A 27,458-nucleotide genomic window follows, 5' to 3' on the forward strand; every position below is an offset into this window, starting at 1 on the left:
CATTATGACGTGTCGGTCCATGGCATCCTCTTATGCCACAATGAAGCCAATCTCAGGTTGGAGGAGCAACATCTTATATTTCATCCGGGTAGCCTCCAGCCTGATGGCATGAATATCGATTTCTTCCTACAATAATATTTTCCCTCCCCCTCCACTCTTCTATACCCCACCCTGGCCTCTTACCTCTTCTCACCTGTCTATCACCTCCCTCTGGTGCCCCTCCTCCTTCCCTTTCTCCTCTGGTCCACTCTCTTCTCCTATCACATTCCTTTTCCTGCCCGCCTGGCTTCACCTTCCTCCTTCCCCACCTCTCACCTTTTTATTCTGGCATCTTACCCCTTCCTTTCCAGTCCTGAAGAAGGGTCTCGACCCAAAACGTTGATCTGCTGAGCTCCTCCAGCTTTTTGTGTATATTGCTTAAGATTTTCAGCGTCTGCAGAATTTCTTGTGTTTAAGATTATGATGCTTAAGAGTTCATCATTTAGCATGAGAAGCCCATTCAAGAGTCTGATGGTAATGGGATAGAAACTGTCCTTAACTATAATGGTACGTGCTCTAAAAAGATTTTTCATCTGCTTCCCAGTGGGAGAGGGAAGAAAAAAGACTGACTGGGGTAGGAGAGATCTCACCTTATCTTCTGCCCAGTGGGAGAGAGGAGAATAGAACATATTAGCGTAGTATTGAGATCGAATTCAAAAGGGTGACAAAGTGTTGAGTAGGGTTTTCATCTGATGCTGGGCCATTTTACCCCTTAGGCGTTCTTCACTGAAGCATATATGAGCAGCCATCCTGAAGACATGGATAATATTACAAAGCTAAAGGATCTCATTGCCTGGCAGGTAAGCAGAACACAAATGCTTATAATAACTGAAGATTCAAGATGTCATTTCCAGTACATAAGTGTAAAGGAGAACAAAATAATTTTTACTCTGGATCACAATAATTAACATGAGATAGCTTTTTTACATAGATTTATTCTAAGTCCATAAACCCATAAACTCCACCATTTACTCATGGCTGATTTATTTTCCCTTTCAACCCCATTCTCCTGCCTTCTCCCCATAACCTTCAACACCCTTGGTAATCAAGAACCTATCAAATTCCACTTTAAATGTGCCCAATGACTTGTCCTCCTTTCTTACCAAAATCTATCAGCAGTGTCTTCTGTTCCATCATCTCTCAGATTTTTGGACAGATCCCTCAGATTTGAGTACAGGCGGTTTCAGACCGAGAGAATCTCCAAGAGGAAATAAGACAATTATGCACGACTTTCCTACAGAATGGCTACAAGATAAAGGAAATCAATTGGACCCTTAAGGGGGCTGACAGAAAAACCAGGAAACCTAACAACGAGGAGGAACCAGTCACTACTGCCTGTTTTTCCTATATTTCCACGGTTTTTGGAAGGATCACCAGGATCCTGAAGAAATACTGGATTAATACCATCCACAAACCCATAAGGAAGTTAAAATGACTTCTTATGCGGTTTGAGTCAAAGATGACTGAGTACTCAGGATGGCTGACGTTTACAAGATGTTCTGTGAATGCAGAGCAGTGTATGTTGGCCAGATGGGGCGCACGGTGGAAACCCACATCAAGGAGCACAGGAGGTGTATCCGTTTGGGTTACCCGGAGAAATCGGTGATAACAGAACACTGGATTCACAATGGCCATAGGATTGACTTTGACGGTACAAAACTACTGTGCCATGCCAATGGCTTTTGGAACTGCCTGGTGAAGGAAACAAGTGAAATAAAACTAGGGGAAAAGAATTTTAACAAAGACAAAGGTCTCGCTCTAGGTAAGAACTGGAATTTGATTGTAAACAAGGTAGTACAGTGGAAATCTGATTGGCTGAAGACTAGCCAATCAGAAGGAATGGATGACCGGGTGTATAAACACCTCTGGACTAGACAAGCCCAGGCATCATCCCAGATAAAGGTGGCAGAGTCTATCATGAAAATGTCATTTAAAATCGATACCTATACCTGGCTGGAAGTCCGAGAAGAGTTTATTTGCCATATACACTGGGAAAGCACTAAATCAGTTCACTCTGAACCTTCTCGATCAAACTCTTCATCATTTTAGACACCACTACTTAGAATTTGCCCTTCAAACCTCACAGCAATCTGACTTGAAAATATAACAACATTCTTTCACTGCCATTGGGTCAAAATTCTGGAACTCCCTATCTAACAGACTGTGAGTCTATCTACCCCTCAAGGTCTGCAGCAGTTGTAGACCGCTCACCTTCTCAAAGGCAACTGAGGATGATTCAGCCAGTGAAGCCATTTCCCTTGAATGAGTAAAAAAGATGTCTGTTAGGTCAATCCTCATCTGCACGTTTTCAAGGGCTTTTCCCAATTGACTAAGTTGGCAAACCTATTGTCCCATATGAGTCCACATTCAAAGCCGAGGGTGGATCATTGCTCGGGCTCTTGCTTCTGAGCCAGATAATAACTTCAGACGCACCTCTCCCTCATCCCACCTGCCTGCTGAGACCCCTTGCTTGTTCGAGTCCCCACTATCGCCCTGCCTCCCTTGCGTTCCACTAACAGACCTCATCATTCTTCATTCTCTCCCCTGAAGATCCCATTGCTGACAGAGGGGATCAGGATCCACAAAAAGAAGGTCACGGAAGCCCTGAAACCCTTCCACGATCGGATGGAGGAGTGTTTCGCTCAGCTGAAGACCAAAGTGGAGAGTCAATATGGAGTGCGGGATCTGGTGAGTCTAACCGGGCGGGGGCGTGAGTCATGGCTGAGAGGTTGAGGGGCAAGGGGTAAAGTTCACTGATGCTGTGAGGTCATTGGTGTTATACAGTTATAGAGCATGGAAACAGGCCCTTGCGCCCAACTGGTCCACGCTGACCACGATACCCCACCCTAGCTAATCCCATTTACTGTTGTTTGACCCCTGACCTTCGAAACCTTTCCAATCCATGTATCTATCCAACTGTGACCATGGTAGTGTAGCGATTAGTGCAACACTATTACAGCTCAGGGCATCAGAGTTTGGAGCTCAATTCTGACGTTGCCTACTTTATCAAGTGCTTCCAAGTACCCTGAAACCTCATCCTCAATGATAGACTGCAACATCTTCCCAAACACAGAAGTCAGGATAACTGGCCTATCATTTCCTTTTACTTCTGCCTCCTTCCCTTCTTAAACAGTTTGTTCATTCCTCCCCAAAATGTGTGGGTTTCCTTCGGGTGCTCCAGTTTCCTCCCACATTCCAATGACATACTGCTTCATAGGTCATTGTAAATTATCCTATGATTAGGCTAGGGTTAAACAGGTGGGTTGCTAGGTCTTACGGCTCGCTGGGTGTGTTGTATCTCTAAATAAAATAAAGCTGTCTTCGTATCTTCTGGGGCCGCAGGTGCAAAGGCCAAAGTCGGGGCTGATATCCTTCATTGGGACAGTTAGCACAAGTACTTCAGGAAGTGAATAAGCATGTAGACCAGGCCAATTGGAAGAGATGGTTGGGTTCATGTGAGAAATAACTAAGGAAGAATAGTCCAAGGTGCAGTTTCCTTGTAGTGAAACAAGGAAATGGGTTTGATGTAGAGTGGTCTGCCCGTTCACTCCAACACATGACTCTGTTTTGCACCCAGATTTAATATTGAAGCCACTGCTGGGCCAGGTAAGTGACTCGACCTCAAACGTGGCATAGTTACATAGGTTACAGGAAACACAGTACTTTTCCACAGGCCATTCAGCCCCCGTGGCTTGTTCCTGTTCATGCTTCAGATGAGCCTCCAGAAAAAGTGCCCTTTTATCCATCACTTCCTGTATCTCCTGGACACCTCCCTTAATGACACCTAAACATTCAGGTCTTAACCAATGTCATGTCTTATGAGGGTAGGTTGAGCAAGCTATGGCTCTTCTCTTTGGACTGAGATGGGGGCATAACTTTGCCTGTTCGTTCAGCCATGACAGCGGTAGCGTAGCGATCAGTGCGACCCTATTACAGCTTGGGACACACATACAATGCTCCTTCCCCTGAAGTCCTGAGGAAGGGTCTTGGTCTGAAATGTCGATGTTTATTCATTTCCATAGATAGTGCCTGACTTGCTGAGCTTCTCCAGTTCTTCCAGATCTTTCCGCACTGCCTATGCAGCTTCTTAGACTACTCTTTGTTTAGGACTTTTGTACAAGATTCACAACTCACCCTGGATTCAAATTGAACTAGGAGAAGAAATCAGGCCTGATTTATTTTTGCCTCACCATAATCTCTAACAAGGGATGCATATAAAGAAGAAAATGTTTTGCCATCTTGAGCCCGAGTTCCTGCAAATAATGACCTTTGTGTCCGCTGATCTTTTCCAGTCATTTTCCGAGGAGAGGCGAGGAGGGAGCGGATGCGGGAGCAGGCCTCGTTCGATGATCCGATCCTATCGACCTCTGTCAGTTATCTCCTCGGGTTCCTCGAGTTCCACGAGCTTCGAGAAGGAATCGCCCAAGGCAATTGGGGATGGGTACGTAAAGAGAGAACTGATGTACTTCAAGTCTTCAAAAAATCCAAAAGACCATAAGACATATAGTCAGAGCAGAATTAGGCCATTCAACCCATCAGGTCTGGAGGTTGGGCAGCAACCGTGGAAACGATCAATCAACGTTTCGGGCCGGAACCCTTCGTCAGGACTGTGAAACGTTGACTGATCGTTTCCACGGATGCAGCCCGACCTGCTGAGTTCCTCCAGCGTGTTGTGAGTGTTGCTTTGACCCCAGCATCTGCAGATTATTTTGTGTAACCCATCAGGTCTGCTCTGCCATTCCATCGTGGCTAGTTTATGATCCCTCTTAACTTTATTCCCCTGTATTCTCCCCATAACCTTTAACATCCTGACTAATCAAGAGCCTCTCAGTGATTTGGCCTCCACAGCTGTCACTGGCAATGGATTCCACAGATTCACAATCCTCTGGCTAAAGAAATTCTTCCTTAATTCTTTTATAAAGGGACATCTTACTATTCTGAGGCTATGCCTAGACTCCTCTATGACAGTGAAACACCCTGAAGCAGGAAGATAGCCCGGGGAATGCAGCTGTGCTTCTGTTTGTATCATTGTTAATGTACTATGTCCTCTTCTGAAAATACCAACAACATGATGAAAGCATGGATAGTGTAGAGTTTAGGAAACCTTTCCTCTCAATAGAAGTATCAATAACTGTGAGATTGCCACCTTCTTAATCTTCTTCTCAGAAAAGTTTAGAGGGGAACCGAGGAAGAATTTATTTCACCCTGGGGATGATTAGAAGCAAAATGCTCTGCCTAAGTAGGTTGTGGAGGAAAGTACTCACACAACCTTCAAGAAAGATATGAATAAGCTAGACAGTGTGCAGAAGAGACTCTCAAAGATGTTGCCTTGACTGGATGGTTTGAGTTTATAATGCTGTTTACGTTGTAAATCATGGTGCTGTTCATGTATTTATGCACATTTTGATCCATATCTGTACTTTAAATTCTAAGTTTAGTTTTTATGTATATAATTCTTTATTCTTGTAATTATTGAATGTACTTTTCTGTTGCATTTCATGCCAAAACACTACAGTAATTTCTTAATATGTGTAAATATACAATACTGTTCAAAAGTCTTAGGTACATACAGTATATATAGCTAAGTTACACAGTACTGTATACTGGTTAAAATAAGAAGGTGGTTGGGAAACAAATAAGAGTAGTTAGCTTTGTATTAGCTCAGTAATATTAAGTGTCACTGGGTAACTGGAAAGACATAATTTACAGTACTGTGCAAAGGTCTTAGGCACCCTAGCTATATACATATGCGTCTAAGACTTTTTCACACGACTGTATATGGAGAATACAGTACTGAGAGGCGAGAGTGGATATCGGACTGCTGGAAAACGATGCTGGATAGGTAGTAGTGGGGGACAAGGAAATAGCGGATGAATTGAATAAGTATTTTGCATCAGTCTTCACTGTGGAAGACACTAGCAGTAAGGTGGATGTTCTAGATGTCAGGGGTCATGAAGTGTGTCAAGTTATCATTACTAGGAGAAGGTTCTTGGGAAACTGAAAGGTCTAAAGGTAGGTAAGTCAGCTGCACTAGATGGTCCAGAGATCTGAAAGAGGTGGCTGAAGAAATTGTGCAGTCATTAACCATTTAACCATATAACCATATAACAATTACAGCACGGAAACAGGCCATCTCGGCCCTTCTAGTCCGTGCCGAACTCTTACTCTCACCTAGCCCCACTGACCTGCACTCAGCCCATAACCCTCCATTCCTTTTCTGTCCATAGTAATGATATTTTTTAAGAATCACTAGATTCTGAAGTGGTACTGGAAGACTGGAAAATTGCAAATGACACTCCACGTTTCAAGCAGGGAGAGAGGCAGAAGAGAGGAAACTATAGGCCAGTTAGTCTGACCTCAGTGGTTGGGCAGGTTTTGGAGTCCGTTATTAAGGATGAGATCTTACTATACTTCAAGGAACACAATAAAATAGGCTGTAGGCTCAAAGGAAAATCTTGCCTGACAAATCTGTTGGAATTCTTTGAAGAAGTAACAAGCAGGAGAGACAAAAGAGAATCGGCTGATGCTGTGTACTTGGATTTTCAGATGGCCTTTGACAAGGTGCCACACATGAGGCTACTTAACAAACTATGAGCCAATGGTATTACAGGAAAGATTCTAACATGGATAAAGTAGTGGCTGACTGGCAGGAGGCAAAGAATGGGAATAAAGGGAGCCTTTTCTGGTTGGCTGTTGGTGACTAGTGGTGTTCCACAGGGGTCTGTGTTGGGACCGATTCTTATTATATGTAAATGATTTGGATGATGGAATTGAGGGCTTTGTTGCAAAGTTTGCAGAGGATACAAAGATAGGTGGAGGGCAGGTTGTCCTGAGGAAATAGAGAGGCTACAGAAAGACTTAGGCAGATTAGGCGAATAGGCAATGAACTGGCAAATTCAGTGTTGGGAAGTGTATGGTCATGCACTTTGGTCGAAGAAATGAAAGAGTTGATTATTTTCTGAATGGAGAAAAAATGTAAAACTCTGAGGTGCAAGGGGACTTGGGAGTCCTTGTGCAGGATTCCCTAAAGATTAATTTGAAGGTTAAGTCTGTGGTGAGGAAGGCAAATGCAAGAGGATTAGCATTCATTTCAAGAGGACTAGAATATTAAAGTAAGGATGTAATGTTGAGACTTTATAAAGTACTAATGAGGCCACGCTTGGAGTATTGTGAGCAGTTTTGAGCCCCTTATCTTAGAAAGGATGTGCTGAAACTGGAGAGGGTTCAAATAAGGTTCACAAAAATGATTCCAGGATTGAATGGTTTGTCATATGAAGAGCATGTGATAGCTCTGGGCCTGTATTCATGGGAATTCAGAAGAATGAGGGATAACGTCAATGAAAACTATCAAATGGTGAAAGGCCTTGATAGAGTGGATGTGAAGAGGATGTTTCCTATGGTGGGAGTGTCTAAGACCAGAGGACACAGACTCAAAATAGGTGGGGGGGGGTCCTTTCAGAGCGGAGATGAGGAGGAATTTCTTTAGCATTGGAGTATTTAATCTGTGAAATTCATTGCCACGGGCAGCTGTAGTTGATAGATTCTTGATTGGTCATGGCATGAAGGGATAGGTGGAGAAGGCAGGAGATTGGGGCTGAGAGGAAAATTGGATCAGCCATGATGAAATGGCGGAGCAGATTCTATATCTTATGGTCTTATATAATAAAGTTGATCATTGAGTCTTAAGGAGATATCAGATCAATTAGACAACACACACAAAATTGTGCAATAACTCAGCAGATCAGGCAGCCCCTAGGAGGGGAACAAACAGTCGATGTTCCAGGCTGAGACCTTTCATCAAGGTGACATGTGTTGCTCAAGATTTCCAGCCTCTGCAGATCTCTTGCATCTTTGCATAAACTGGGACTGTTTTCATTGGAGTGAAGGAGTCTGAGGGCTGACTTTATCATGGCTTATAACATCATGAGTGGGATGGATAAGATAGAAGGTCATACTTTTCCCCCAGTGTATGGGTGTCTAAAACCAAAGGACATAGGTTTAAAGGGAGGGGGGTAGATGAAAGAGTTAATAGGAAACTGAGGGACTGGTTTCAGAGGGATGATGGTGGGACCTTAACATCATAATTTGTATCAAAAGGACAGGCAAGAAGGCATAGGCGGTGGTTTGGCTCTGTTGGTAATAGATGAAATTACATCTTTAGAAAGAGATGACAGAGGATCAAAGAATGTCAAATCTTTGATGGTGGAGTTAACAAACTGCAGGGTTAAAAAAAATTATGGGGATTATACATAGGCCTACAAATAGTAACCAAGACGTCGGGTTGAAATTGCAAAGGGAGCTGGAGAAAGCATGTAATAAGGGTAATGACACAGCTCTAACAGGGGACTTCAATATGTAAAGGGATCGGGAAAATCAGGTTGGTATCAGATCTCAAGGGAAAGAATTTATTGAATGCTTACGAGATGGCTTTTTAGAGCAGCTTGTGCTTGAGCTTACTAGGGGAAAGACTATCTTAGATTAGGTGTATGTAATAACCCAGATCTTATTAGGGAGCTTAATGTACAGGAACATGGACATGTTCGGCACAGCTTTGTGGGCCGAAGGGCCTGTATTGTGCTGTAAGTTTTCTATGTTTCTATGACCACTTATGAATCCTTGGTAATATTAATATGAGGGGTGATTGATAAGTTTGTGGCCTAAGGTAGAAGGAGTCAATTTTAGAGAACCGAGCACATTTATTTTTCAACATAGTCCCCTCCTATATTTACACACTTAGTCCAGCGGTCATGGAGCATACGGATCTTGGACCTCCAGAAAGTGTCCACAGCATGGGTGATTGATAAGTTCGTGGCCTAGGGTAGAAGGAGATGTGTTATTAACTTCAATCTTTCTGTATAATCACTAAAGATAGACAGGAGGCAGCGAGTGCGGGCTGGCTGGCTGCCAGTGACGAGTGGTGTTCCTCAGGGGTCAGTATTGGGACCGCTACTTCAATAGGTTTTGGTAGCTGCACTTAATGTCAGAGAAATGTATACAATATACATCCTGAAATTCTTTTTCTTCGCAGACATCCACAAAAACAGAGGAGTGCTCCAAAGAATGAATGACAGTTAAATGTTAGAACCCCAAACTCCCCCCCACGCACAGACAGTAGCAAAACAACCCCCCACCCCCACCAACAAAAAAGCATCACCACCCTCCACCGAGCACTCAAGCATGCAGCAAAGCATCAATAAAGACACAGACTTGCAGTACCCAAATACTACACATTCACCTGATAATTTGACGTACCACAGGCTCTCTCTCTCTCTCTCCCTAATAAGGGAGAAAGAGGTGTTCCTGTTTCACAGCGAGAGGGGAGCCATAGCAAACAACTCGTTTATTTACGAAGTTAAAAGTTCATTGTGTTGCTTTTTCCGAGTTCAACGCCCGGAGTGTTGGCACCAAAAAGGCACGGCTCTTCCGGCACACAACCCCCAGCTGCTAACCTGCTGCTCCCAATGTTTTGCGTTCTCCCGTGATGCTTCAGTCAGGGGCACCGGCCGAGAGTCAGCACGTCCCCAGAGCCACAGAATACCGGAGCCCTGCAGGCCGCGTGCTTGGGATATCAAAAAGCGGCCGGTCACGAGGCCCTGAGAGCGGGTCCCATTCCCACACTTCTCACATTGTTTGTCAGTGATTTGGATAATGGAACTGATGGCTTTATGGCAAAGTTTGCAGATCATACGAAGATAGGTGGAGGGGTAGGTAGTGCTGTGGATTGTAGCAGGACTTAGATAAATTGGAAGAATGGGCAAAAAAGTAGCAGATGGAATACAATGTTGGGAAATGTACAATAATGCATTTTGGGAAAAGAACAATAGTGTGGACTGTTATCTGAATGGGGAGAAGGTTCAAACATCAGAGGTGCAGAGGAACTTGTGCAAGACTCCCATAAGGTTAATTTACAGGTCAAGTCTGTGGTAAAGAAGTTAATTGCAATGTTGGCATTCATTTCAAGGGGAATAGAATACAATCAGAATTAAATTTATTATCACCGGCATGTGTCGTGAAATTTGTTAACTCAGCAGCAGTAGTTCAATGCAATACATAATATAGAAGAAGAAGAAAATAATAATAATTAATAAATAAATAAATTTACAATATATGTATATTTAATAGATTAAAAATCATTCAAAAAAACCCAGAAATATATATTTAAAAAGTGAGGTAGTGTTCACGGGTTCAATGTCTGTCTAGGAATCAGATGGCAGAGGGGAAGAAGCTGTTCCTGAATCGCTGAGTGTGTGTCTTCAGGCTCCTGTACCTCCTACCTGATGGTAACAGTGAGAAAAGGGCATGCCCTGGGTGCTGGAGGTCCTTGATAATGGACGTTCTCCTCGAAGGTACCCTGGGTACTTTGTAGGCTAGTACCCAAGATGAAGCCGATTAAATTTACAACCCTCTGCAGCTTCTTTCAGTCCTGTGCAGTAGCCCCTCCATACCAGACAGTGATGCAGCCTGTCAGAATGCTTTCCATGGTACATCTATAGAAGTTTTTTGAGTGTATTTGTTGACATACCAAACCTCTTCAAACTCCTAATGAAGTATAGTTGCTGTCTTGCCTTCTTTATAAAGACAAGGAGATAATGATGAAGCTTTATAAGACACTAGTCAGGCCGCACTTGGAGTATTGTTGACAGTTTTGGGCCAGATATCTCAGAAAGGATGGGTTGGCATTGGAGAGAATCCAGAGGAGGTTCATGAGGATGATTCCTGGAATGAAGGAGTTAACATATGCGGAGCGTTGGCAGCTTTGGGCCTGTACTCAGTGGAATTTAGAAGAATGCATGGGGATCTCATTGAAACCTACTGAATATTGAAAGGACTAGATAGGGTGGATGTGGAGAGGATGTTTCCTATGGTGGGAGTATCCAGAACTAGAGAGTATAGCCTCAAAATTGAGGGGCAATCTTTCAGAACAGAGGTAAGGAGGAATTTTTTAGCCAGAAAATAGTGAATCTGTGGAATGCTGTGCCACAGACTGCCTTGGAGGCCAAGTCCGTGGGTATATTCAAGGCGGAAGTTGATAGTTTCCGGATCGGTCAGGGTATCAAATGGTGAAAAAGCAGGTGTATGGTGTTGAATGGGATCTGGAATCAGCCATGATGGAATAGCAGAGCAGACTTGATGGGCTGAATGGCTGAATTCTGCTCTTATTTATGGTCTTATTTAGAATGAGCTGCCCCTGAAGTGGTAGTGTCAGGTATAAATGCAATGTGTAAAGCATATTTGGTTGGGTACATGGATGGAAATTGTTGAGAGGATTATGAGCCAAATGTAGGCAAATGGGTTTAGCTCAGATAGTCACCTTGGTTGGCATGGTCAAGTTGGGCCAAATGGTCCTTTTCCATATTCCGTGTTGCTCTGTTCTCAATGATGTCATCAGGAAGAAAGTATAGGAGCCTCTGGACTCACACAGCCAGGTTCAAGGAACAGTTTTTACCAATCATATCTCTGTCTCTTGAACCAAAAGGGATAACTTCACTCACATTCACTTGCCCCATCATTGAAATATTCCCACAACCTTTGGACTATCTTATAAGGACTTCATCTCATATTCTCGATATTTATTTGTTGTTTATTTATTACTATAGAGTCATAGAAAAGTACAGCACAGAAACAGGCCCTTTGGCCCATCTAGTCTGTGCTGAAACATTTAAACTGCTATGCCCATCGACCTGCTCCCAACCATAGCCCTCAATACACCTACACTCCATGTACCTTCTCTTAAATGTTGAAATGAAGTTTGAATGCACCACTTGCGCTAGCAGCTTGTATCACATTCTCACGACCCTCTGAGTGAAGAAGTTTCCCCTCATCTTCCCCTTAAACTTTCACCTTTCATCCTTAACTCATGACCTCTAGTTGTAGTCCCACCAAACCTCAATGGAAAAAGCCTGCTTGCATTTACCCTATCTACAGTATAACTCCTCATAATTTTGTTTACCCCTATCAAATTTCCCCTCAATCTTCTACATTCCAAGGAATAAAGTTCTAACCTTTTCAATCTTTCCTTATAACTCAGGTCCTCCTGTTCTGGCAACATCCTTGTAAATTTTCCCTGTATTCTTTCAACCTTATTTACATCTTTCCTGTAAGTGGATGACCAAAACTGCACACAATACTCCAACTTAGGCCTCACAAAAGTCTTATACAACTTCAACATAACATCCCATTTCCTTTACTCAGTACTTTTAGTTGTGAAGGCCAATGTGCCAAAAGCTTTCTTTGTGACCCTATGCACTTGTGATGCCACTTCCAATGAATTATGGACCTGTATTCCCAGAACCATTTGTTCTACAGCTCTCCTCAGTGCCCTACTGTTCACTGTGTAAGACCTATCCTGGGTGGTCCTATTGAAGTGCAACACTTCACACTTGTCTGCATCAGATTCCATGTGCCATTTTTCAGATCATTTTTCCCCCTGGTCCACGTACCTCTGCAAGACCTGATAGTCTTCCTTCCTGTCCACTACACCCCCAATCTTGGTGTCATCTGCAAACTTGTAGCTCCTGTTAACCACGTTATCATCCAGATGAAAAACAACAAGGAACTCAGCACGGATCCCTGTGGCACACCACTGTTCACAGGCCTCCACTCAGAGAGATACCCTCTCCTACCACTCTCTGGCTTCTCCCACATAGCCAATACCTAATCCGATTTACTACCTCATCTTGAAATCAGAGAGACTGAACCTTCTTGACCAACCTCCCACGCAGGACCCTGTCAAATGCCTTGCTAAAGTCCATGTAGACAACATCCACTGTATGCTTTCATCAACTTTCCTAGTAACTTCCTCTAAAAACTGTATAAGATTGGCTAGACACCATGCATGGAGCCATGGTGACTATCCTTAATCTTCCAATAACTTTCCCACAACTGATATCAGGCTCACCGGCCTGTAATTTCCCGGTTTATTTTAGAGCCTTCTTTAAACAGTGGAACAACATTGACAATCTTCCAGTCCTCCAGTACCTCACCTGTCACTAAGGATGTTTTAATTATTTCTGTTAGGGCTCCCCAGTTTCTGCCCTTGTCTCCCACAAAGTCCGAGGGAACAGCGTATCTGGCATTGGGATTTGTCCACCCTAATTTAACTCAAGATGGCAGGCACCTCCATCTCTTTAATCTGTATAAGGTTCATGAAGGTGGTGCAGTTTTTCATGGATTCTGATATGGTTATTATTCTGTTATGAATTTATTGAGTATGCCTGCACGAAAATAAATATATGGTGACATGTATGTACTTTGAACTTTATAAGCCTATAGTTCTGTAACTCTCTATAAGTAGCTAGACCAGGGTTTCCAACCCTTTTTTATGCATGGAGCCTTGCCATTAATCATGGGATCTGTGGATCCAGTTTGCAGGCACCTGATTTAGACAAATACTTGAATTTACAAGACTTAGAACATTGCTACAAGTAGTTGTGGATGCCAGGTCATTGGTTGCCTCTAAAGTGGAGGTTGATTGGTTTTTGATTAGTCAGGGTTATGTGGAGAAGGCAGGAGAAAGGGCTTGAGAGGGAAATGGATCATCCATGATTTAATGGCAGAGCAGACTCGATGGGCTGAATGGCCTAATTCTGCTCTTGTGTCTTATGGTTACAGGCCAAGTGCTAGTAAAGGGGATTATTGTAGATGGGTAACAGATGGTCAGCATTCATATGGTGGGCCAAAGGTCCTGTTTCTATATTGTATGATTCTATGCATTATTGCTCATATATCATCCCTAGTTCTCCCCAACCACCAGCACTGTGAGAGCACCTTCATCAAGTAGACATCTCACCAGTAGCTTCCCAAGCACAGCAGGATGGCCCATTCAGAAAGTTAATAAAAGAAAATATAAAGAGAAGTTTCTGGGCTGTGAGTGGGCTTTTCTCTTTGGAGTGAAGGATGAAGACAGGTGACTTGATAGAGGTGTACATGATGATTAGTCATAGTCATAGTCATAGTCATACTTTATTGATCCCGAGGGAAATTGGGTTTCGTTACAGTTGCATCAACCAAGAATAGAGTATAAATATAGCAATATAAAAACCATAGAAAATAAATAATAATATGTAAATTATGCCGGAAAATAATTCCAGGACCAGCCTATTGGCTCAGGGTGTCTGACCCTCTAAGGTATAGCTAGAGGCATAGCTAACATGGGTAGCCAGAGACTTTTTCCCAGGGCAGAAGCGACTTGAGCATAATTTTAAGGAGGACAGATATGTATGATGCCAGAGGTAGTTTTTTTCACAAAGACGGTAAGTGGTGAGTACATAGATGTGCTGCCAAGGGTGGTAGTGGGTGCAGATATATTAGGGCACCTAAGGAACTCTTAAATAAGCACATGAATATAAATGTGCCAAAAAGAGAAAGATACAGTGAAATCAAAACATACAGTGAAATGTGTTGTTTGCGTCAGTGACCATCTGCTGGGGGCACACTTCCAGCACCAAAATAGCATGCTCACTACTCACTAACCCTAACCGTACATCTCTGGAATGTGGGAGGAAACTCATGGGGAGAGGAGAATGTACAAACTCCTTACAGACAGCACCAGGAATTGTACACCAATTTCAAAGCTGGCTCTTTGAAGTATTATTGTAATCACAAGAAGGTCTGCAGATGCTGGAAATCCAAAGTAACGCACAATGCGGGAGGAAGCCAACAGGTCAGACAGCATCTATGGAAATGAATAAACAGTCGACATTTCGAGCCGAGACCCTTCTTCAGGACTGGAAAGGGAGGGGGAAGACGGCAGAATAAAAAGGTGGAGAGCAGGATAGCTAGAAGGGGATATGTGACACCAGATGGGTAGGAAAAGGAAAGGGCTGGAGAGAGGGAATCTGATAGGAGAGGAGAGTGGACTGTAGGAGATAGGGAAGAGGAGGGCACCCAGGGGGAGGTGGTGGGCAGGTGAAAAGAAGTAAAAGGCCAGGGTGGGGAACAGAGGAAATGGAGTAAAGCATTCAGCTAACTGCTACACTACCATATTTCATGAACTGATTATAACTATAGCTTATATTTGCACTTCAACAGGTGTGGATTCTGGCACACCAGACCATCACCACAGCCACTGCATTGTTCCCATTTGATGCATTCACCCATTATATTTGAAACAAGGTGATCCCTGAGATCTTTCTCCATTTCCCAGGGTGCTCTAGTGACCACACCTCTGAGTTGGAAGGTAACACGCCAATGTAATTTGCAGGTTGGAGCCACCACTGCCGAGGAAACAAAGCTCTCGTTCCCTGGAGAGATCCCTGGAAGGCATGACGAAAGAACTCGAGGATAAGAAGGGGAGAAGGACCAGCGGAGCATGTATCCCAGTCAAGTCACCCATGTCTGCTGCACCCCAGGATATTACTGAGGTGAGAGAATTTGACAGGCAGGTTCCATGGAAGAGGTAGACTCCTCTTCCGAATCTGTAGCAAACCTTTGAAAGACTGGCTCATCTACCAGCAGAGATATTTAAAGCATCCTTAGCCACAAGATAGACTATAAGACCATAAGATGTGGGAGCAGAATTAGACCATTTGGCCCATCGAAGCTACTCTGCCATTTCGTCATGGCTGATCCACCTTTCCTCTCAGTTCCAGTCTCCTGCCTTCTCCTCATATCCCTTGTGCTCTGACAAATTATGAATCTATCATCTTCTGCCTTAAATATACTTGAACACGCTGCCTCCACATCTGCCTGTAGTAAAGAATTCTACAGATTCACTGCTCTCTGGCTAAAGAAATACCTCATTATCTCTGCTATAAAAGGACCGCACAACCCTTTTTTTGAGGCTGTCCTCTGGTCTCAGACTCTCCTACCATAGGAAACATCCTCTTCACATCCACTCTATCAAGACCTTTCACCATTTGATAGGCAGCACTGATGTTACCCCTCATTCTTCTGAATTCCAGTGAATACAGGCCCAGAGCCATCACATGCTCTTCATATGACAAGCCATTCAATCCTGGAATCATTTTCATGAACCTCATTTGAACCCTGTCCAGTTTCAGCATATCCTTTCTAAGATAAACTGCTCACAGTGCTCCAGGTGAGGCTTCACCAGTGCTTTATAAAATTTCAACATTACATCCTGCTTTTATATTCCAGTCCTCTTTAAATGAATGTTTAAATTGCATTTGCCTTCCTCACCACAGACTCAGCCTAAAAATTAACCTTTAAGGAATCCTGCACAAGGACACTCAAGTTCCTTTGCACCTCAGTTTTTTGTATTTCTCTCCAATTTAGAACATAATCAACCCATTCATTTCTTCTGCCAAAGTGCATGGCCATTCACTTTCCAAAGCTGCCTAAGACCTTCTGTAGCCTCTCTACTTCCTCAAAACTACCTGCCCCTCCAACTTGCTCCATATCACCTGCAAACTTTGCGACAAAGCCATCAACTCCATCATCCAAGTCATTAACATGTATCGTAAAAAGGATCAGTCTCAGTACAGACCCCTGTGGAATACCACTAGTCACCGACAGGCAGTCAGAAAAGGCTCCCTTTATTCCCAAACTTTGCCTCCTGCCAATCAGCTACTGCTTCATCCATGCTAGAACCTTTCCTGTAATACCATGGGCTCATAGCCTGTTAAGCGGGCTCATGCATGGCGCGTTGTCAAAGGCCTTCTGAAACTCCAAGTACACAACGTCAACCGATTAACACACACAAAATGTCCGAGGAACTCAGCAGGCCAGGCAGCATCTATGGAAAAAAGTATAGTCGATGTTTCGGCTTGAAACATTGACTATACTTTTTTCCATAGTTGCTGTCTGGCCTGCTGAGCTCCTCCAGCATTTTGTGCGTGTTGCTCGGATTTCCAGCATCTGCAGAATTTCTCTTGCTTGTAATTTCAACCGATTCTCCTTTTCTCTCCTGCTTGTTACTTCTTCAAAGAATTCCAACAGATTTGTCAGGCAAGATTTTCCTTGACGAAACCATGCTGACTACAGCCTATTTTATCTTGTGCCTCCAAGAACCCTGAAACCTCATTCTTAATAATCAACTCCAATATCTTCCCAACCACTGAGGTTAGACTAACTGGCCTATAGTTTCCTTTCTTCTGCCTTTTTCCCTTCTTGAAGAGGGGAGGGATATTTGCAATTTTCCAGTCTTCCGGAACCATTCCAGAATCTATGAATTCTTAAAAGATGATTACTAATGCCTCCACAATCTTTTCAGCTACCTCTTTCAGAACTCTGGGATGTACACCATCTGGTCCAGGTGACTTATCTACTTTCAGACCTTTCAGTTTCCCAAGAACCTTCTCCCTAGTTATAGTGACTTCACACACTCCATGACCCCTGAAACCTGGAACTTCCACCATACTGCTAGTGTCTTCCACAGTGAAGACTGATGAACATACTTATTCAGTTTGTCTGTTATTTTGTTCTCCCCAATTACTACCCATTACAACCTCTCCAGCATAACTTTCAAGCAGTCCAATATCCACTCTCGCCTCTTTTTTACACTTTATATATCTGAAGCAAATATAGGTATCCTCTTTAATATTATTGGCTAACTTACTTTTGTATTCCACCTTTACCTTCTTAATGACTTTTTAGTTGCCTTCTGTTGGTTATTACAAACTCCCAATCCTCTAACTTTCCACGAATCTTTGTTCTATTATACTGTATGCCCTCTCTTTGGCTTTTGTGTTGGCTTTGTTCGCCACAGTTGTGTCATCTTTCCTTTAGAATATTTCTTCCTCTTTGAGATTTATATGTCCTGTGCCTTCCAAATTGCTTCCAGAAATTCCAGCCATTGCTGCTCTGCCGGCATCCCTGCCAGTGTTCTTTTCCAATCAATTCTGGCCAACTCATCTCTCATGCCTCTGTAATTTCCTTTACTCCACTGTAATACTGATACATCTGTCTTTAGCTTCTCCCTGTCAAATTTCAGGGGTATTTGATCATGGTATGATCACTTACCCCTAAGGGTTCTTTTACCTTAAGCTCTCTAATCAATTCTGATTCATTGAACAACACCCAGTCCAGAATAGCTGATCCTCTCTTGGGCTCAACCATGAGCTGCTCTAAAAAGCCATCTTGTACACAACTCCCATCAGGGTCTTTTCAACCTTGCAGTTCCTTAGCTCTATTAACAATGATTCAACACCTTCTGACCGTATGTCACCTCTTTCTAATGATTTGAATTCATTTTTTTACAGACAGGGCAATGCAGCCTCCTCTGCCCTCCTGCCTATCCTTTCGATACCGTGTGTATCCCAGGACGTTAAGCTCCCAGCAATAATCTTTCAGCCGTGATTCAGTGATGTCTACATATCTGCCAATCTGCAACCCTGCTGCAATCTGTATACTGCATGCACTCAGATACAACTTCTTCAGTCCTGTATTAAGCCTTTCCGATTTTATCCAACTTTCCGTTGCAACTCATCCTGTTGACTGTAATTTTGCCCTATAAACAGCTTCTCCTCAATATACATTGCCTCTGTTCGTAAACCAGCTACCTCATCTTTAGCAGTATTAACCGCCTTTCCTATGATACTTCTTGCATTTAAATATAGGCAGCTCAGGACACTAGAATCACCATGCTCAACTTTTTCATTCCTAACTTTGTTTGAAGTCTTACCAACATCTGCCTCCACTAACTGTTACTGGCACTCTAGTTTCCATCCGCCTGCAAACCCTCCCGTGCTGTATGAACAAACCTTCCTGCTAGGATATTAGCCCATCTTCAGTTCAGGTGCAAACTGACCCTTCTGTACATGTCCCACCTTTCCTGGAAGAAGAGCCCAATGATCGAAATATCTTATAGAAACATAGAAAATAGGTGCAGGAGTAGGCCATTCGGCCCTTCGAGCCTGCACCGCCATTTATTAGGATCATGGCTGATCATCCAACAAAGAACCCCGCCCCAGCCTTCCCTCCATACCCCCTGACCCCCGTAGCCACAAGGGCCGTATCTAACTCCCTCTTAAATATAGCCAATGAACTGGCCTCAACTGTTTCCTGTGGCAGAGAATTCCAGATTCACCACTCTGTGTGTGAAGAAGTTCCTCCTAATCTCGGTCCTAAAAGGCTTCCCCTTTATCCTCAAACTGTGGCCCCTCGTTTTGGACTTCCCCAACATCGGGAACAATCTTCTTGCATCTAGCCTGTCCAATCCCTTTAGGATCTTATACGTTTCAATCAGATCCCCCCTCAATCTTCTAAATTCCAACGAGTACAAGCCCAGTTCATCCAGTCTTTCTTCATATGAAAGTCCTGCCATCCCAGGAATCAATCTGGTGAACCTTCTTTGTACTCCCTCTATGGCAAGGATGTCTTTCCTCAGATTCGGGGACCAAAACTGCACACAATACTCCAGGTGTGGTCTCACCAAGGCCTTGTACAACTGCAGTAGTACCTCCCTGCTCCTGTACTCGAATCCTCTCGCTATAAATGCCCTTCCTCCTACAGCAACTCCTTAGCCACATACTAAACTGTATATTCTTCCCAGTTCTGGACTCACTAGCATGTGGCACGAGTAGCAATCCTGAGATCACAACCCTGGAGGTCCTGCCCGTTAACTTAGCACCTAACTCACTTTGTAGAACCTCGTCACTTGTCCTACCCGATTCATTGGTACCTACATGGACCACGACTTCTGGCTGTTCACCCACCCACTTAAGAATACTGAGGACTCAATCTGAGATATCCTGGGACCTTGGCATCCAGGAGGCAACATAGCATCTAGGAATCTCGTTTCACCCACAGAATCTCCTGTCCGTTCTGCTAACTTATGAAGTCCCTATCACCACAGCGTGCCTCTTCTCCCCTTCCCTTCTGAGTCACAGAGGAAGACTCAATGCTAAAGACCCGACCACTCTAATCGACTGGATATATAAGTATTTGGATAGACATGATTAAGGATAGTCAACATGGCTTCGTGTGTGGTAAATTATGTCTAGCCAATCTTATAGAGTGTGGCGTGTGGCCAAGTGGTTAGGGCGTTGGACTAACAATCTGAAGGTTGTGGGTTCGAGCCTCGGCCGAGGCAGCGTGTGTGTCCTTGAACAAGGCACTTAACCACACAATGCTCCAGTCTACCCAGCTGAGAATGGGTACCGGCAAAAATGCTGGGGGTTAACCTCGTGATAGACTGGTGTCCTATCCAGTGGGGGGAGTCTCGTTACTCTCAGTCGCTTCACGTCACAGAAACCGGCATAAGCACGGGCCTGATGGGCCACAAGGCTTGTGATAGACTTTAATCTTTAAATCTTATAGAGTTTTTCAAGGAGATTACTAGGAAAGTGTATGAAGGCAAGCAGTGGATGTTGTCTACATGGACTTTTGCAAGACATTTGAGAAGATCCCACATGGGAGGTTGGTCAAGAAGGTTCGGTCATTCAGCATTCAAGATGAGGTAGAAAATTGGATGAGACATTGGCTGTGTGGGAGAAGCCAGAGATTGGTAGTAGAGGGTTGTCTCTCTGACTGGTGACCTGTGACTAGTGGTGTGCTGCAGAGATCAGTGCTGGGTCCATTGTTGTTTGTCAACTATATCTATGATCTGGATGATAATGTGATTAAGTGGATCAGCAAATTTTTAGATGACACCAAGAGTGGGGGTGTAGTGGACAGTAAAAAAGACTATCAGTGGGATCTGGATCAGCTGGAAAAGTGGGCTGAGAAACGGCAGATGGAATTTAATGCAGGTGTGAAGTGTTGCACTTCGCTGGGACCTCCATTCCTTTACTGGGGACTGGTTCATGGACATCCGACTTCTTCCTCATGCAGTCATTAATCATTTCTTTGGTTTTGTGGCTGTTGATTGAGATGTTGTCGTTGTGGCACCACTCAGACAGATTTTCCGTCTCCCTCCAATATGCCGATTTGTCACCACCTTTGAGTCGGCCAACAGTGGTGTAGTCTGCAAAATTAAATGTAGCATTGGAGCTGTACATAGACACACAATCACAGAAGTTTAAAGTGAGTAGAGCGTGGGCTGAGGACAAAGCCCTGTTGTGCACCTGGATTAATGAAGAGCCATGTAAAAACAGTCTTGATACGGGGTTTCAAGATGAAACAGCAACAATTCCTCCTCCCCACCCCCAACCCCACAGATGCTACTTAGCCTGCATTTCAGCCAGCAGATTGTTGCTTAATATAGAAATGGGCACTTCAGTCACCACGGGTGGCAAAACATCCTTTGTACACTAATCCTTCCTTAACCTATTTTATCTATCTATCCTGCATTTGGAGGACTGTCCATGTTTGTGGCTGGGTGGGAGGGAGGATTGAGGCTAGTTTTGCCGTGGTTCTTTTGTTGCTTGTTTGTTCTGGTTTATTGTGTACATTGTGGGTATGCTGTGCTGAAGCCGGAACGTGTGGCAACGCTTGCGGGCTTGCCCACAGCACATTCTTAGGTATGTCGGTTTCTAATGCAAACGTTGCATTTCACTGTATGATTCGATGTTTTGAACCTTTTATTCCAAAAGACCATAAGATAAACAGTAGGAGCAGAATTAGGTCAGTCGGCCAACAAATCTAAAATGTGTTGAGGCTAACACAGCGTCAATCTCATTCTCCTGCCTTCTCTCTGTAACCTTTAACGCCCTTACTTTAAATATTGTATATCCAGTGACTTGACCTTCTCAGCTGGCTGTAGCAATGAATTCCACAGATTCACTGCCCTCTGGCTAATGAAATCCCTCCTCTTTTCTGTTCTGAAGGGTCGTCTCTCTTCTGAGGCTGCGCCTTCTGGTCTTAGATTCCCCTGCTATGGAAAGCACGTTCTCCATGTCCACTCTATCTAGGCCTTTCAGTATTCGACCGGTTACAATGAGATGCCCCCCTCATTCTTCTAAACTCTAGTGAGTACAGGCCCAGAGCCATTGAATGCTCCTTATACTTCCCACATTCCCATCAATTCCACCTTCCCACAGTCTCTCCCACACATCTGTACACAGGGAGAAATATACAGGTACTCAAGTCTCCTTCCACATCCCATGGACTTGCAGGTTGGAGACACAAGAGGATGCAGATGGAAATACAAAAGTAACCACCAGGAAGAACTCAGCGGACTGAGCAGCATCTGGGAGGGGAAAGGGGCAGTCGTCGTTTTGGAGGGGTAGATCCCCTTAATGGAGAATCCCTGTGCGTGACTTTATCACGGGGAGGCTGATGTACGGGCAGCCACCATGCAGTCTTTGGCAGATCGGGGTCAGGGTCCAGGGGTACGGAATGCAAGGTGACTGGGGACCTTTCAGTGCTGTAGCCTTCCTCCGCCTTCACTGCTGTTGAGATGTTTCATCATCTATCGCCAGCTCCACTGCTGAGGTCTTGGGATTGCTCTTTGTCTGGAACCTCCCCCTTAACCCACTTTGGATTAAGACACTGGGTCAGCATCCAGGACCGTCCTCCCAATGCACAGTCTCAGTACAGAGGCCAATTAGCCTACCAACACTTCATTGTTTGCGAGCAACTGGCGTAGCTGAGAGTGTCTTGCTGGCTGTGAGCACAGTGTCATTGCTGTTATGTCATTCAACTGGCGGATCTACACTCAGTGGCCACTTTATTAGGTATGCCTCGTTAATGCAAATATCCAGTCAGCCAATCACGTGGCAGCATTTCAGTGCATACTGCGAAAGCATGCAGAGCTGGTCAAGAGGTTCAGTTGTTGCTCACATCAAAAATCAGAATGGGGAAGAAATGTAATCAAAGTGACTTTGACCGCGGAATGATCGTTGGTGCCAGACAGGGCAGAAACTGCTCATCTGCTGGGATTGTCACACACAACTGCCTCTAGAGTAGGGGTTCCCAACCTTCTTTTGTGTCATGGCCCCCATCATTAACCGAGAAGTCCAAAGACCCCAGGTTGGGAACCCCTGCTTAGAGTTTACAGAGAATGGTGCAAAAAAAAACAAAAAACATCCAGTGAGTGGCAGTTATGTGGGTGAAACCACCTTGTTAATGAGAGAGGTTAGAGGAGAATGGCCAGACTGGTTCAAGCTGACAGGAGGATGACAATAACAGAAACAACCACACGTTGCAACAGTGGTGTGCACAAAAACATTTCTGAATGCACAATACATTCAAATCTTGAAGGAGATGGGCTACAGCAGCAGCAGAAAACCAAACTGGCTTCCACTCCGGTACCTAATAAAGTGGCTACTGATTGTATATTGTCACCATCTATGATGAGGAGTCTGCATGTTGTCACTGGGCACTACTGGCTGATTTACTTATTGGCTCATTACAATAAGAAACCCCTACGGGGACACTGCAGGGTGGGGAATGAAGCGGAAGCGAAGTTGAAATGGTGTTGATGATGTCTATTTCTGTCCTTTTCTAGGAACCTTCAAGGTTGCCCCAACCCTCAAGCAACTCAATTGAAAGAATTCCAGAGCAGCCCGCCAAGGAAATCAATACAGGTGTGGACCATTTTGGAGAGGCGCGAGATGAGAAATAGTTGCATTAGCAGTTCACAAAAACCAAATCAGAGATGGCAGCAGCTTCAATTCAACAAGTAACCATTGACAACTTTGAATTCGGACAGGTTACTAGGTCGTAATGATTAAGAATCCTCTTGTAACTAGTAGAAATGGAACAATTTACCAACAGCTTTGCCATACCATGTGGTAATATCTGCCCAACCTCTCCATCCTATGTAGGAGGCACAGTAGCATAACATCTTACCATGCCAGCTGTAAGATAGGGCATCAGTTCTGCCACCATTTGTAAGGAGTTTGTACACTCTCCCTGTGACTATGTGGATTTCCTCTTTGTGCTCTGATTTCCTCCCAACTCCAAAGATTTGGATTAGGTTAGTGAGGTTAGGGTTAGTGAGTTATGAGCATGCTATATTTGTGCTGGATACTTGTGTGCCATCCAGCACAATCCTGACTGATCTGATTTTAGACAAATGACGCATTTCGCGCTTTGTTTCACTGCACATGTGACAAATAAGCAAATCTTTATTCCCTTTATCTCTCCCATCATGAGTTGTCAAAGATTGGCAGAGTGTTAACACTTATTTACCTAGGCCCTTGCTCCCAGTGCAGCATAGGCCATCAATGATTTCCCATCTCCATCACCCTCTGAAGTCGATATTATTTTTATGGAGTTCATCAACGTTTCTGTAATCCATTGTATCCACTGTACAGGGGATTGGCCTATACAGTTTCACCAGGGCCCTGTTGGCTGGCCTTACCCGTTTCCACCTCTCACGACAAGGAAATAGGGTTGGACTTTGAGAGTTAAGTTCCTCCCGTGCCTCATTTGTTGCATCGGGTGGCAACTTTGCCATAGCTTTAGCATTTGTCTGGTTTATTAGGCTGAATTACTACTTCGACACTCAACCCAGCATGGATGGAACTCCCATGCGAGGAGCTGGCGGGATATCACAGACAGATATTGTGGAGAAGATGTCAGAAACAAGTTAAAGTCCAGTTTATTGTCATATTCGCAAGTACATGTATGCACAGGTGTAATCTTTTAAAAATAAGCTTTATTTGATAAATATACATTGAAGTATATAGCAAAGCCGTTGTTTGTGTCAAGTCAGACCAGCGAGGATTGTGCTTTGCAGCCCACAAGTGTTGCCACACTTCTGGCAACAACATAGCTTGCCCACAACTCACAAACCCTAACCCTGCGACAGTGGAAAGCGGGAGGAAACTGGGACACCCGGAGGAAATCCACGCGGTTTCAGGGAGAATGTAGACTCTCCTTAAAGGCAGCAGCGGGAGTCGAACCGTGATTCCCGCCAGTGCCGTAAAGCATAGCGCTAACCGCGCCACTGCAGCAGCATCAGAAACACAAATCAAGCATAAATTATGCACATTTTTTTTTACAAGAAAGAACACATTAGAACCAAAACAAACGCAAGGGAAAATTGGAGTGCCAAAGCTGGAAAATAAACTATTTTCGACAACGTGAGTGTGACGGTCCTTAACACCTATTTTACTGCTGACCATTTCACAGGATATCCAGTTGTTGTGATCAATGGGTTCAGTGGGCAGGTGAAAAGCTCCAGGCCCCCACCTTTGCCCAGGAAGATTAACCCAAGCTTGCTGGAGAACTTCAACCAGGACACAGTGGATCCTCTGCCCTCACCGGTCTTTCCGGGATCGGGCAAAGAGCAGTCCCAAGTTAAGGTGAGTTGGTAATTGTTGTTGATCAAAACGATGAGAAGTGAGAGGTAAAATATGAAAAGGAGGTGACAGTCAGGTTGGCCGTGATGCCATTGGAAGCCAGAACAGACTCCAAGGGATTGGCCAAATCATATAACATATAACAATTACAGCACGGAAACAGGCCATCTCGGCCCTTCTAGTCCGTGCAGAATGCTTACTCTCATCTAGTCCCAATGACCTGCACTCAGCCCATAACCCTACATTCCTTTCCTGTCCATATAGCTATCCAATTTTACTTTAAATGACAATATCGAGCCTGCCTTTACCACTTCTACTGGAAGCTCGTTCCACACAGCTACCACTCTCTGAGTAAAGAAGTTCCCCCTCGTGTTACCCCTAAACTTTTGCCCCCTAACTCTCAACTCATGTCCTCTTGTTTGAATCTCCCCTACTCTCAATGGAAAAGGCCTATCCACATCAACTCTACCTATCCGCCTCATAATTTTAAATACCTCTATCAAGTCCTCCCTCAACCTTCTACGATCCAAAGAATAAAGACCCAACTTGTTCAACCTTTCTCTGTAACTTAGGTGCTGAAACCCAGGTAACATTCTAGTAAATCTTCTCTGTACTCTCTCTATTTTGTTGACATCTTTCCTATAACTCGGTGACCAGAACTGTACACAATACTACAAATTTGGCCGTACCAATGCCTTGTACAATTTTAACATTACATTCCAACTCCTATACTCAGTGCTCTGATTTATAAAGGCCAGCATACCAAAAGCTTTCTTCACCACCCTATCCACATGAGATTCCACCTTCAGGGAGCTCCTGCTCCTGATTTGAATTTTCACATTAAATAAAATGCTCATCTTTCCATTTGAATTCTTCTGTTGAACATTTCTCGTTCCACTTTTCGCTCAGTTGTTACCCTGTAATGCAGGGGTCCCCAACCTGGGTCTGTGGCCCCTTTGCTTAATGGTATTGGTCCATAGCGTTTAAAAGCTTGGGAACCCCTGCTGTAACGCAGTCGAAAATGTCCAGGCGGGACATTGACTGACAAGCTTTATGAGTCCAAAATGATGCAATATTACAGAACAGTGCAAAGGTCTTATATGTACAGCTGGGTGCCCAAGGCTTTTGCACAGTACTGTGTAATGGTTAAAATAGTAATGTGGTTGACTATTAGCTTTGTATTAGCTCAGTAGTATTAAAAGTTATTTGGTAACTAGAAAGATAATTTACAGTACTGTGCGAAAGTCTTAGACACCCTAGCTATATATATGTGCCTAAAACATTTGCATAGTACTGTAGCTGCTTTTTATCTGTTCACTAGCTTGGTCACTATTTATTACTTCTACTTTCCCGATGTCCTTAAGGTTTTTAAGAGAGTATTTAAGGTCTGCCACTTTGCTGATGGTTTGGGTCACAAATAGGATGAGTCCATTCAGCCCATCAGGTCCATACTGCCACTCAGAGCTATTTCATTTCCCTGCTTATTTTCCTGTAACCTGTACTTTCTCACGTCATCAACTCTCAAAAGTTTTAGAGAGGGTGCAGAGGAGATGCTGCCTGGAGCAGAGAGCACACCTTAGGGGGGGTAGCTGGCCAAGCTAGGGCTTTTCCCTTTGGATTGAACGAGGATGAGAGGTGTACAACATGATAAGAGAAGTAGATCGAGACTTTTTCCCAGGACAGAAATGCCATTAAACCAGAGGGGGCATAACTTTAAGGTGATGAAAGTGTAGGGGGAAATATCAGAAGTAAGTTTTTTTTATACAGAGAATGGCAAATGTGTGGGACGTACTGCCAAGGATGATGGTAGAAGCAGATAGATTAGGGTCATTTGAGAAATCCTTAAGATAGGCACTTGGATGATTTTTTTTTAAATGGAGAGCTATGTGGAAGGGGAGGGTTAGATTGATCTCAAAGTACATCAAAATCTCAGCATGACATTGTGGGCCAAGGGCGTGTACTGTGCTTTAATATTCTGTGTTCAGAAATTAACCATTATGTCTGTCTAAGCTAACCAATCGGCCCACCTTTGGCCCATATCCATCTAAACCTTCCCAGTCCAAGTACCTGTCCCAATCATTTCCTCTGGTAGCTTGATCCCTTTACCTACCACCATTTGTTTAGGAAGTTGCCCCTCAGGTCCCTCTTAAACATATACCCTCTAGTTACTGATTCACTTTCCCTGGGGAAAAATACTGTGTTCAGACACCCTGTTTAGGCCCTTAATCTTTCTAAAGTCAGAGGCTGGGACGTAACAGGTGGAAGTGACAAAGGACTGAAGCTGATGGAATCTGATTGGAGACAATGGTGGAACAGAGGGAATGAGAT

At 43.9% G+C, this 27,458-nt stretch overlaps 1 protein-coding gene across 2 annotated transcripts in view; it reads left to right on the top strand.

The window, feature by feature from the left end:
- The window catches only part of LOC134345844 (dedicator of cytokinesis protein 2-like), a 1,258,793-nt gene that overhangs the window by 1,229,596 nt on the left and 1,739 nt on the right, over positions 1-27,458 (top strand). For both annotated transcript variants that reach the window (XM_063047144.1, XM_063047146.1), the window contains 6 exons: positions 756-839; positions 2,590-2,727; positions 4,332-4,480; positions 15,242-15,401; positions 23,330-23,408; positions 24,961-25,133. In XM_063047144.1, coding sequence (XP_062903214.1) covers positions 756-839; positions 2,590-2,727; positions 4,332-4,480; positions 15,242-15,401; positions 23,330-23,408; positions 24,961-25,133 — 783 coding nt within the window. The remainder of the gene's footprint in view (positions 1-755; positions 840-2,589; positions 2,728-4,331; positions 4,481-15,241; positions 15,402-23,329; positions 23,409-24,960; positions 25,134-27,458) is intronic.

The sequence above is a fragment of the Mobula hypostoma genome, chromosome 4 (genome assembly GCF_963921235.1).
Source record: "Mobula hypostoma chromosome 4, sMobHyp1.1, whole genome shotgun sequence".
Taxonomy (NCBI): domain Eukaryota; kingdom Metazoa; phylum Chordata; class Chondrichthyes; order Myliobatiformes; family Myliobatidae; genus Mobula; species Mobula hypostoma.